The sequence below is a fragment of the Giraffa tippelskirchi genome, chromosome 2, assembly GCF_054371585.1.
Source record: "Giraffa tippelskirchi isolate mGirTip1 chromosome 2, T2T-mGirTip1v1.2.pri, whole genome shotgun sequence".
NCBI lineage: Eukaryota > Metazoa > Chordata > Mammalia > Artiodactyla > Giraffidae > Giraffa > Giraffa tippelskirchi.
The window spans coordinates 153,366,954-153,380,151 of NC_137276.1; the positions used below are offsets into that span (position 1 = coordinate 153,366,954).

Below are 13,198 nucleotides of genomic sequence, written 5' to 3' on the forward strand. Positions count from 1 at the left end.
TATGCAGTATTGTTCTTTACAGCATTGGACTTAACTTTCACCAGCCACATCCACAACTGGGTGTTGTTTCCACTTTGGCTCAGCCTCTTCATTCCTTCTGGAGCTATTTCTCCACTCTTCTCCAGTAGCATATTGGGCACCTCTTGACCTGGGGAGTTCATCTTTCAGTGTCATATCTTTTTGCCTTTTCATACCAGTAGCCTTAGCAAACATCTTTATCATGTCAATAATTACCATTTCTTTTTTGTGTTGAGAACAGTGACTATCTAGTCTCTTAGCAACTGTGAAGTGTACAGTAGAGTACTGTTGACTCCGATCACTGTGTTGTGCCTTAGATCTTCAGAACTTATTTCTCTACTAGTTACAAGGTTATCCTCTTGAACAACATCCCCTTCACTACCCCTAACCTACCAGCCCCTAGTAACCACCATTCTACTTTCTGTTTTTTCAAGTGCAGCTTTTCTAAATTCCACTTGTAAGTGATATCATACAACATTTGTCCTTTGTCTGACTTCTCTGTTTGTATAATGCCCTCTAGGTCCATCCTTATTGTTGCAAATGGTAAGATTTCCTTCTTTTATGACTGAGTAATATTTCATTGTGTGTGTGTGAGAGAGAGATATATATATATCTTCTTTATCCATTCATCTTCTGATAGATGCTTGAGTTGTTTCCATATCTTGGCTATTGTAAATAATGGTATGCTGAACATGAGTGAGCAGGTATCTCTTCCAGATGTTGATTTCAGTTCCTTCTGATATATACCCAGCAGTGAGATTGCTGGATGATATGATAGTTCAGTTTTTAAAATGTTTTGAGGAACTGCCATACTGTTTTCCATAATAGCTGTACCAGTCTACATTCCTACCAACAATATGTAAGGGCTCCCTTTCTCCACATCCTCGCCAGCATTGGTTATCCCTTGTCTTTTTTTTATGAAAGCCATCCTAACTGGTGTGAGGTGATACATCACTGTAGTTTTGCTTTGCATTTCCCTCATAAGTGATGTTGAGCACTTTTTCATGTATCTATTGTTCTTTGGTATGCCTTCTTAGGAAAAATATTCAAATCCTTTGCCCATTTTTTAAATTGGGTATATCTTCTGTAATCTTCATGTTTCTTCTCTCATTTCTTGAGAAAAATATGGAAATCTCTGACTGTAAGATCTATTTCTCCTTGCATTTCTATCACTTTTTAACTTAAGTATTTCAGGCTATTAGATGTGTAGATGTTTAGGATTGTTATGTCCTCCTGATTAATTGATTTCTTTATCATTATGAAATAATATATCCCTAACTACTTTGGATCATGTCAGTTGTCCACAAAGATAATTAAAATTAATATTGTCCCCAAAGATCTATTAGGTTCCTTAGCATTTGGCTAAAACCAATTTGGACCATCTGTAATACTTTTCATAGCTTAATCACATTTTTATCTTGGCTAACCACTGAGTTTTTCATCTCAGAGAAGCTTCAAAGAGACTTTTAAAAATATACATATATTCATTGGTTCCCTTAAAATGTCTGTTTTATCTCAGTTATACCACTTCTGGGGCTTCCCAGGTGGCACAAGTGGTAAAGAATCCATCTGCCAGTGCAGAAGACACAAGAGACTCGGGTTTGATCCCTGGGTCAGGAAGATCCCCTGAAGAAGGAAATGGTACCTCACTCCAGAATTCTTGCCTGGAAAATTCCATGGGCAGAGGAGCTTAGCAGGCTGCAGTCCATGGGGCCTCAAAGAATTGGACATGACTAAACACGCGCACACACACACTACTATACCACTTCTAGTTGAGTTATTTTGAGGGTGGGTCAAACAAAACTAAACTGTAAATAAGAAGATATCAAAAGGTTTGCCTTTTTTTTCCCCCTAGGTAAAAATGTCCCCATCCTGTCATCCGTCCAAAGGGGATCCTGCTATTAGAAAGGTGAGTGAGTTTTAATGGAAGAAAGCCAACTTCCTCCTCCTGTGTGTGTATTCTCCTCTGTTGAACAGTGTTCTCAAAATGAGTGATTTTTAATCATCTTAATGCTGTCAAAGGTTCTTTCTGATGGGATGCCTTAAATAGGTGTCACCAGAGCTCTTTGACTCTTCCAGAGAGGCCAATTAGGGGTTTGAGTCTAGCATCAGTCTTCTGGCAACTAGGGGCTTTATTTGTTCTAGAATTCCCGTGTGTGTGTGCTATGTGCCGAGTTGCGTCAGTCGTGTCCAACCCTTCACAACCCTATGGACTGTAGCCTGCCAAGCAACTCTGTCCGTGGGATTCTCCAGGCAAGAATACTAGCGTGGGTTGTCATGCCCTCCTCCAGGAGATCTTCCTGACCCAAGGATCGAACCCACGTCTCTTATGTCTCTTGCATTGGCAGGAAGGTTCTTTACTACTAGCGCCAAATGGGCCTCCTGGTATCAGTGGGTAATAGCAGATGAAAGATATTCTAAGGATGAAAGATATATAGTTTTTCTTAACAATGTACCATCCCTCCAGTTGGCTGTTCCTAAAACAAACTCGTCTGAGGTATTAACATTTCACCAGGTAACAGCTAAGTGAGTCCTCATAAATACTCATGAGATAGAACTTCTATCTGTGCTATTTCACCCCTTGACTATAAACTCTGTGGCACAGATAGAGTGTGTCTTTCAACCAAGTAATTCTCAGATGATGCCAAGAGAACCACTAAAATCCTTTTCTTTATCCAGCTGTAGCTGTACAGTGGAAGCAGAGCCAACAGATTGGCATGTTTGCTATGCTCTCTTTTTCTGTTTTTATTTCTCTTATAGTTGAAGTGTCCCTGGTTGAAGGTGTGCTTTCCTTGCCCCCCCCCGCCTCCTTTTTAAACAATTTCACAGCATCCATGTCAGCAAAGGCTTGTATAATAGAACAAAAATAACAACTTGCTGTCCCTGTTGACTTAACAGCAGGTCCTAGCTTCAAAGCGTTGTGCCAAAAATGGGTCCCTTTTCTCTGCCTCCAGAATCCTCCGAGACTGCTTCAAAGGAAAAAAAATAAAAAAGAATAGAAGCAAAATATGTTGTCTGAAAAGCCCTAGGACATGTTGCACATGAAGACTTCTTTCACTCTTGTCAAGGCAGCAGGGCAGGCAAGACGGTGGTGCTGATTGCTGCCGTTCATAACCATCACACTGTAACATGAGAAGCTAGAAAGGGCATCAGCCACTTAGTCCCACTCAGTAAACAAAGGAGGAAACTGGACTCTAGAGGGAAATTTTTTTGCCTCTCTCAAATTTTACATGGAACACACTTCTAACACAGTGGTTAAAAACCCATGCTTTGGGTTCACCTAGACTTGGATTCAAAGATTGACTCTTCTACTTTATCTGAATAACCTCAAGTCAGCCTCCCTGTTTCCTTCCCTGTAAAAGGATAATGCTACCTCTCAGAATTTAAAGATTAAATGAGAAACAATTTAAGTGCCTACCACTGTGCCTGACATATTAAATACTCAGTAAATTATAACTGGCATTAAAACACAAGTCTCCCCCAACTCCTAGTCTAATGTCCTTTCACTTTGTTATGCTACTGATATTACTGTCCTTTCAGCAAATATTTCTTTGTACTAGATAATGAGCTAAGAAGCAGACTACAGAGATGAGAAATAACATCCATGTTCTCAAGGACCTCAGCCTTTAGTGGAAAAGGTAGACAGGTGCCCTGACAGTTACCTTGCAACTTGACACATGCCATGCAGGATGATGGGGTGCTGCAAGAACACGGGGGAGAAGCCCTGTTTTGAAATTACCAACCTCATTTAGTACAGCTCTTATATTCTTTAGGTACAGAGTCCAATTAAGAAACTTGAGAAATGATTAGCTGCTCCCCTACAACCTTGTTACTAGATGATAATGAAAGCAAATCCAACCATACTTAAAGACATTTATTAAATTAATATCTCAAAAACATTTTATCCAGACTATTAATACATATTTTGAATACCTTTTATTTTAGCAATGAGAGACCATTTCTAATATTTCACATTCTGATTATCAAGCCATTAATTTTACCAACAGAAAATTTTTCTGCTGTTTTCTGAGCTGAAGAGCAAAGTCATAGGTATTAGTCCATATGTGAACGGCTAAAGTGCTTTTAGGAGCCTCCTTTGGAATTTCATGTGTTGCCATCTCTGAAATGTGGATTCTTGGTTAGGGCCAGTGACCACCCCTAACTTGAAGCCCTAACTTAACAGCATGTACTTAATATCTCACTGGTTACAGTGTCTAGAAAAACTTTAAAATGTACATCATAACAGGTGCCTCTCCCAGACTAAGAGAAGAGATCAAGGAAGGCTTCCCAGTGGAGGTAGAGCTTAATCCAGCCTGGAAACAAGGGAAAAGGTATTCTTGGCAGATACGGGTGAATACAACACATTTCAGGATATGGGGACTGTTCTGCTTATCTTAAATATCGGAGCTTGCAGCAGCCCAGTGAAATAAACAAGAGTCCAGGTCACAGAGCCCAGCCTGTGAAATTTGCTTTTCATCTCAAGGATGAGTACTCCCATCAAACATGAGGTTTGAAGTAGAAAGACCAATTAGAAGAAACAGAGTCCTAAGCCTGTGCTATGTTAATGGAATGAGGAGATGAGGTAGATTCAAGTCTTAGCCTTTTTTGTCCCCCGACACCCTTTTGACACCCTAAGTCCAAGTTAGGTGTCCTTCCTTTTTTGAGCTCTCAGAGTACCCTGAACTCATCTCTACCAAAATGCTTACCTGGCTGTGTTAAAATTGCCTCTTTGCTTATATGTGTCCCCCACTAGACCCTCCGCCTCAGAAGGGCAGGGCCACAGCAGTTGTGTTTCTTGTCCCTCTAAGCGTAGAACAGAGTACGCAGTCGCTCAGGAGTTGTTTCATGAATGAGAGAGACGTTAAGATTCCACAGACTTCGTAGTTTTGGGGACTCAAGGGGGAAGAGGAAGTTTCTGCTGAATAACTCTAGAAAGAACCAATGAAACATCATTGCTGTCTTGGGCTTGTGTTCCCAGCATGGTCAGCTCCTTACTGTTTGAGCTCAGTCAGCAACCCTCTGAGCGCGATCAGTGTGAGACTCAGTGTGTCATTGTTACTTCCCTCGTTCAGTGTGTGAATCTGTGTTTGTATGTGCATATCTGTGTATTCTGGTTGTCATCTTGGATCTGCAGTCACTCTTCCCAAAGCTGCACTGACAGATGGAAGCACCAGCAGTATCTGTTGAACAGTGTGACTGCCAGAGTGACATGTGTAAGAAACACAAAAGAGCAGCAGCAGTGTTCTTGATTTGAGCCAAAGCTTTTCTGTTGACCAGTAACCACAGAAAGTGTTTGGTGACTCTGCTGTCAGCGTTGGCCCTGCCAAGAGCCATATTCAAGTGCTGAGGAGTCAGGAGCCGTGTCAGGTCCTGCTGGCTTGGGGTGGGTGTCTTGTGGAGGAGTCACTCTATTCTGCTGCCATGTCAGGACCTGGCAGACTCCATGAGCATTTTGTATTTTAGAAATTCCTTTGGAAAGCTCTGGATTAGAAATACTTATCATATATCTTTAGTGCTTAAAATTTGTATACCATATTTTTTGTATATAAAATTTCTTCTTAATGCGCTCTAACTGATAAGTTTGATAAAAAAAAAAAAGTAGGAAGACACATATACTTTCCTAGGACTTTTGTATCTTGGATGTATCTTGATCTTGGATGACTAGAAATTTGAAAATCAAATGCATTTTCCTTAGATAGAAATTGTCATTAAGTCCATTGCAATAAACTCCCTAGCGTAGATCCAGATTGGAGGTGCTGTCAGTGTTTGAGGTGGATTAAAGAAGTGTAGAGAGTTAGTAAGAGGCAGCATTAAAAACCTCTTAGCTATAATGCATCACTTCTTCACTACGCTAGAAACAGCAACCAGGAACTTGTGTGGCAAAGTTGATATTGTTGTTCAGTCACTCAGTCGTGTCCAACACTTTGCAACCCCATGGAATGCAGCACATCAAACTTCCCTGTCCTTTACTATCTCCCAGAGTTTGCTCAGACTCATGTCCATTGAGTCGATGATGCCATCCAGCCATCTCATTCTCTGTCACCCCCTTCTCCTCCTGTCTTCTGTCTTTCCCAGCATCAGGGTCTTTTCCAATGAGTTGGCTCTTTGCATCAGGTGGACAAAGTACTGGAGCTTCAGTTTCAGTCCCTCCAATGAATATTCAGAATGAACGATGGCATTGTTACATGCATAATAATCAGAGAAAGCAGTTTTGACTTATTCTTGATTACAAAAGCATGGTTACACTCTCTGAGCCATCTGTGTTTTAGATGAGCTTTCTCTGCTATTGTGGAAGCTTGAGGGGCTGGCTACTCTTGCTGGTGGAACCCACTAGTTAGGAGTACAGTCAGTGTTCTCTTCTTCCAGTTAGGGAGAAAACTGAGAGTGACAGAGTGGGAAGCCTTTCTAATAGTTCTCGGTAAATTCAGTAAATATTCAATAAGCCTATCACATGCCAGGCTCTTAACACACAAGTTAATGGTGACTGAACTGGTGGATTTAATAGCCAAGCCTCCCAGAAATTGGTGCACAATATCAGAATTTAGAGCTGAGTTTTTTTTCTGAAACGTTCTGGTGAGGCAGAATTTTTATAGATGATTGCAAGTCTTGTCAGTCATGTCAGGAATGTAGATGACTGTATTTGCTCATGATTTTTATTAAATTATGGAGTGGGAAGTTTTTTTTTTTTTAAGGGAAAAGCCTCATAGAACCACTGTTTCCATAGCAACAGGAAAAGCTAGCTGTTTTTCCTCTCTCAACTGACCAGCCCAAGAATGACTGGTTGATAGTTTCACAAAAGTCAAAGGAACACAAAAGGAGAAAATGCTGAGAGACAGATGCAACATTTTCTAGCTGTGTGATGGTGGCTTAAATAAGATTCATTTGCCTTTTTTATTTAATTAAAGTGAAGCTGATGTAAAATATTATATAAGTTGTTGTTGTTGTTCAGCCACCAAGTCGTGTCTGACTCTTCACAACCCCATGGACTGTAGCACACCAGGTTTCCCTGCCCCTCACCATCTCCCCTAGGTTTATGTCCATTGAATTGGTGATGCCATCCAACTATCTCATCCTCTGTCACCCTCTTCTCCTTCTGTCTTCAGTCTTTCCCAGCATCAGGGTCTTTTCCAGTGAGTCAATAAGTTACAAGTATACAATACAGTGATTCACAATTTTTAAAGGTTATAGTCCATTTATAGTTATTATAAAATATTGGCTATATTCCCTGTGTTGTACAATGTATCCTTGTAGCTTATTTTATATGTAATAGTTTGTCCTTCCCACTCCCCTATCCTTATATTTCCTGTCCCCACTGGTAACCACTAGTTTGTTATATCTGTGAGTCTGTTTCTTTTTTCTGAGACATTCATTAGTTTGTTGTATTTTTTAAATTCCGCATATAAGTGACATCATATACTATTTGTCTTTCTCTGATTTATTTCACTTAGCATAATACCCTCCACATCCATCTGTGTTGCTGCAAGTAGCAAAATTTCATTCTTTTTTATGGCTGAGTAGAATTCCATTGTATACATATACATCTTCTTTATCCTTTCATCTGTTGATGGACACTTAGGTTGCTTCCAGTTGTTTTTTGGTAATTGTAAATAATCCTTCTATGAATGTTAGGGTGCGTGTATCTTTTCAAATTAGTGTTTTGAGGGGTTTTTTCTGATATATACCCAGGAGTGGAATTTCTGGATTATGTGGTAGTTTTATTTTTAGTTTAATAAGAAACCTCCATACTGTTTTCCACAGTAGCTGCACAACTGACATTCCCATCAACAGCATATGAGGGTTCCCTTTTCTCTACATTGTTGCCAACATTTATTATTTGTGTTTTTAATGTTGAGTTACATGAGCTATTTATTTTGGATATTAACCTCTTATCAGTCATATCATTTGCAAATACTTTCTCTCATTCAGTAGGTTGTCTTTTTTGTTGATGGTTTCCTTCACTATGCAAAAGCTTTTAAGTTTAATTAGGTCCCGTTTGTTTATTTTTCCTTCTGTTTCCATTACTCTAGGAAATGGATCCAATGGATCCAAAAAAGTACTGCAACAATTTATGTCAAAGAGTGTTCTTCCTGTGTCTTTCTCTAGAAGTTTTATAATTTTAGTGTTACATTTAGGTCTTTAATTCAATTTGAGTTTATTTTTGTGTATGGTGTTACAGAATGTTCTAATTTCATGTGTAACTGTCTAGTTTTCCCCACACTACTTGAAGAGATTGTCCTTTCTCCACTGTATATTCTTGCATGCTTTGTTGTAGATTGTTGACCATAAGTGCATGGATTTCTTTCTGAACTTTATTCTGTTCCACTGATCTATGTGTTGATTTTTGTGCCAGTATCATACTGTTCTGATTGGTGTAACTTTGTAGTATAAGCTGAAGTCATTGGCCTTTTTGGTGCCTCACCCTTAACTCTCCTGCAAAGGTACGGTTCCTCATGAACAACAAAGTGATAGCCCTTGATGGTTGTATGCTGCCTCTTTCCTTAAAGTATTTGTCTTAGAAAAACTTAGATGCACATTATATCCAGATGTGACTTCGATGCCTCTATTGATTTAACAAACAAAGGGGATGTGATTTGATCTTTGATTTTGCATAGAAACAAATAGATTTAAGGGACTAGATCTGATAGACAGAGTGCCTGATGAACTATGGACAGAGGTTCGTGACATTGTACAGGAGACAGGAATCAAGACCATCCCCACGGAAAAGAAATGCAAAAAAGCAAAATGGATGTCTGAGGAGGCCTTACAAATAGCTGGGAAAAGAAGAGAAGTGAAAAGCAAAGGAGAAAAGGAAAGATATTCCCATCTGAATGCAGAGTTCCAAAGAATAGCAAAGAGAGATAAAAAAGCCTTCCTCAGCAATCAATGCAAAGAAATAGAGGAAAACAACAGAATGGGAAAGACTAAAGATCTCTTCAAGAAAATTAGAGATACCAAGGGAACATTTCATGCGAAGATGAGCTTGATAAAGGACAGAAATGGTATGGACCTAACAGAAGCAGAAGATATTAAGAAGAGGTGGCAAGAATACACAGAAGAACTGCACAAAAAAGATCTCCACGACCCAGATAATCACGATGGTGTGATCACTCACCTAGAGCCCGACATCCTGGAATGTGAAGTCAAGTGGGCCTTAGAAAGCATCACTACGAACAAAGCTAGTGGAGGTGATGGAATTTCAGTTGAGCTATTTCAACTCCTGAAAGATGATGCTGTGAAAGTGCTGCACTCGATATGCCAGCAAATCTGGAAAACTCAGCAGTGGCCACAGGACTGGAAAAGGTCAGTTTTCATTCCAATCCCTAAGAAAGACAATGCCAAAGAATGCTCAAACTACCGCACAATTGCACTCATCTCACATGCTAGTAAAGGAATGCTCAAAATTCTCCAAGCCAGGCTTCAGCAATACGTGAACCGTGAACTTCCAGATATTCAAGCTGGTTTTAGAAAAGGCAGAGAAACCAGAGATCAAATTGCCAATATCCGCTGGATCATCGAAAAAGCAAGAGAGTTCCAGAAAAACATCTATTTCTGCTTTATTGACTATGCCAAAGCCTTTGACTTGTGTGGATCACAACAGACTGTGGAAAATTCTGAAAGAGATGGGAATACCAGACCATCTGACCTGTCTCTTGAGAAACCTGTATGCAGATCACGAAGCAACAGTTAGAACTGGACATGGAACAACAGACTGGTTCCAAATAGGAAAAGGAGTACGTCAAGGCTGTATATTGTCACCCTGCTTATTTAACTTATATGCAGAGTACATCATGAGAAACGCGGGGCTGGAAGAAACACAAGCTGGAATCAAGATTGCCGGGAGAAATATCAATAACCTCAGATATGCGGATGACACCACCCTTATGGCAGAAAGTGAAGAAGAACTAAAGAGCCTCTTGATGAAAGTGAAAGAGAAGAGTGAAAAAGTTGGCTTAAAGCTCAACGTTCAGAAAACTAAGATCATGGCATCTGGTCCCATCACTTCATGGCAAATAGATGGGGAAACAGTGGAAACAGTGTCAGACTTTATTTTTTTGGGCTCCAGAATCACTGCTGATGGTGACTGCAGCCATGAAATTAAAAGATGCTTACTCCTTGGAAGGAAGGTTATGACCAACCTAGATAGCATATTTAAAAGCAGAGACATTACTTAGCCAACAAAAGTCCGTCTAGTCAAGGCTATGGTTTTTCCAGTGGTCATGTATGGATGTGAGAGTTGGACGGTGAAGAAAGCTGAGTGCCGAAGAATTGATGCTTTTGAACTGTGGTGTTGGAGAAGACTCTTGAGAGTCCCTTGGACTGCAAGGAGATCCAATCAATCCATCCTAGAAGAGATCAATCCTGGGTGTTCATTGGAAGGTCTGATGTTGAAGCTGAAACTCCAATACTTTGGCCACCTCATGCGAAGGGTTGACTCATTGGAAAAGACCCTAATGCTGGGTAGGATTGGGGGCGGGAGGAGAAGGGGACGACAGAGGATGAGATGGTTGGATGGCATCACCGACTCGATGGACATGGGTTTGGGTAGACTCCGGGAGTTGGTGATGGACAGAGAGGCCTGGCGTGCTGCAATTCATGGGGTCGCAAAGAGTCGGACATGACTGAGCGACTGAACTGAACTGAACTGTGCAGATCCCATTCCTCACCCATTTTTTTGCATTGTTAATATTTTCTAATGTAGCATTTTGATTACTTTAATGTGTTTGTGTGTGTGTGTGTGTGTGTGTGTTTTAATTAATAAACTTTGTTAGAGCAGTTTCAGGTTTATGAAAAATTTGAACAGAAAATATGCAGTTACCATATACCCCCTCACCCCAACTTCCCGTTATAACCTCTAGCATTCCTGTGATATGTGTATTACACTTAATAAGCCACCATTATTATTAACTAAAATCAATAGTTTACACTACAGTCATCTGTACAGTTTACATCACCTAATCATCATTCCCTCCCTCCCTGCAAAGTTCTGGCAACTGCTGTGTTTTGTTTGTTTGTTTGTTTTTTAACTGTCTGCATAGTTTTTTCTTTTCCAGAATGTCATATTGTTGGACAGTGTGTAGCCTTTTCCTTCTCTAGGTTCTGTTTCTATAAATTGAACTGGAAGCACATTAACTTTTTTAGCAGCCATTTTGTAAGGTTGATTCAACTATGTTTGATAGCAAACTCCTGATTCTATTCACACATGCTGCTGGTCCTACCCTATGTAAATAAATCAGTTTCTAGAGTCAATACAAGGCTTTTCTTATATTGTTTCAGTTTATAACCTTTGGGAGTCATGTATTTTCATACCATGCATGTTGGCCTGTTTTATGTTTATCCAAGCCATGGATAAAATATTTGTACTAAACAAAGCCAGGAATAGAGCCCTGTAGCTGATCATGAGAGACCTAGTCACGTTATTTATTAGTCACCATACTTTGGCAGTTGAAGGTTAATGGATGTGATTTTTCAGCTTCTTAATGTGACACCTTAATATTCTGCTTCTTAATTATGAACAGTTGACAAGATTGTTTCCACTGAGTAGAATCCAGTCATATGAAATCATATACGTTTGTGAGACCACATCAGAGCCAGTGGTGGTTCTTTATTCTATCTTTGGTCCCCTTTCAGTATATGGAAGTATATAATAAGTAGTGCTTATCAAAACAAGTAGTGCCATCGTGTCTACCATCTCCTTGGAATTTTGGACCCTACTGCAGTTCAGAGTGTTGAGCAGCTTACAGAAGGGCCTTTCCCCTCCAACGGTATTCCTGGTGAAGCTTTTCAGCCTCCCTAAAATACATGACAGAGATCTTCTTTTCTCTTCAGCATGTGTGACAGAGCAGCCAACAGCTTATTGTTTTGCATTAAAAACAACTCAGTAGGCCATTCTTAATTGCACTCTGTTGAAATATCACCTATTTGTAAAGGTCATAGACTCCAAACAGCAGAGCTTTGCAGAGTTTGAATTGCTTTAATGTACATGATGTTCCTGAGTGACTGATATACTGTTACCCAGAGTACAGCCTTCTGTCTGGAGCACTGTCCCAAATCAGTTACTGTGTCACCCCTGAAAGTTCCCAATCCTTTCATGGAATATGATAACATGGAATCGAGTATGTACAGCAAACAGAAATCTTCTTTGGTTAAAGGAAGAGAAGATGAAGAGTGTGTATTTACTTAATATGGCGTGTTCTGTCTGACAGGTCACTGCTTTGGGACTTTTGTGTTTTTTGTTGTTTTCTATACATATCCCACAGGCATTCTAGTTGTGATTCTGTTTTGACATGAATATGTTTTAGCCCCCGGGTTTTGTGGTGAAATAGCTGTTAATAGTAGCTATTATTCCAGACACAGCATTTTCTTAAAGAGACCCCACTCTAAGTGGTTGAGTCACATAACTTTTTCCTTTATTGATTCATTCAGTTAAGGCTACCTTTTTATGGAACTATACAGGGCAATTCATATCTGTCTCCAGCAACTTCATTGCAATGTGTGAAAGAAAATGAAATTATACAGAGATTTCTTTGCAATCTTTAGGAGGAAGAAATTCTCGAATTCCCTGTGTTTTGCTTTTAGCTGTGAGAAGCCTTCTTCAACATTGCCAACCATCTCTTTCCCTTCTCTTCCCATTTGCTTCAGTAGTGTTGTGATTCCCCAATCAGTGTACATGTCTACTTCCAAGAATCTCTTCACTGACCCACTGCCTCTGTCTCCTAGAGCTCCAGTCCCTCCTCCACCCCTTCTAGTGCTGAGAAAACTTCATTTGCTCCCTGTTGCTAACAAAGTTAAGTCTGAATAAGTTTAGATTGACAGTCTAGGCCGTTGATGCATCACCAGCCCACACTTCATCTCATCTTCTCTTCTTTTCCTTCTTCTGTAACTAAAGGAAATTTCTCACTTTCTTAAGCATAACAAATCCCATGTCCATGTATTTGCTCTTCCTCTCCTTTCCGTAGTCTGGTATATCCTTCCTTCCCTCCCCTCATAAGTGATGTCTTATTTTTAACCTCCAGCTCAAATTCTGCTTCATTCCTTCAAAAAACATTTATCGAGTACCTTCTGTACAACCAGGCACCGGTCTATGTGCAAGGGGATCCTGCAGGGAACAAAGCCCAGTCTCTGCCTTCACAGAGCTCACATTCAGCTGACAGAGGGGAAATATTAAAGATACATGGTGTAT

The 13,198-nt window shown here is 40.0% G+C and overlaps 1 protein-coding gene across 50 annotated transcripts in view; it reads left to right on the forward strand.

Annotated features, from left to right (window-relative positions):
- Positions 1-13,198, forward strand: part of VPS8 (VPS8 subunit of CORVET complex) — a 378,806-nt gene that overhangs the window by 343,820 nt on the left and 21,788 nt on the right. For 31 of the 50 annotated variants that reach the window (XM_081571329.1, XM_081571332.1, XM_081571327.1 and 28 more), the window contains one exon: positions 1,874-1,927. The exons of the other annotated variants lie outside the window; for them this stretch is intronic. In XM_081571329.1, coding sequence (XP_081427455.1) covers positions 1,874-1,927 — 54 coding nt within the window. The remainder of the gene's footprint in view (positions 1-1,873; positions 1,928-13,198) is intronic. 50 annotated transcript variants of the gene reach the window in all.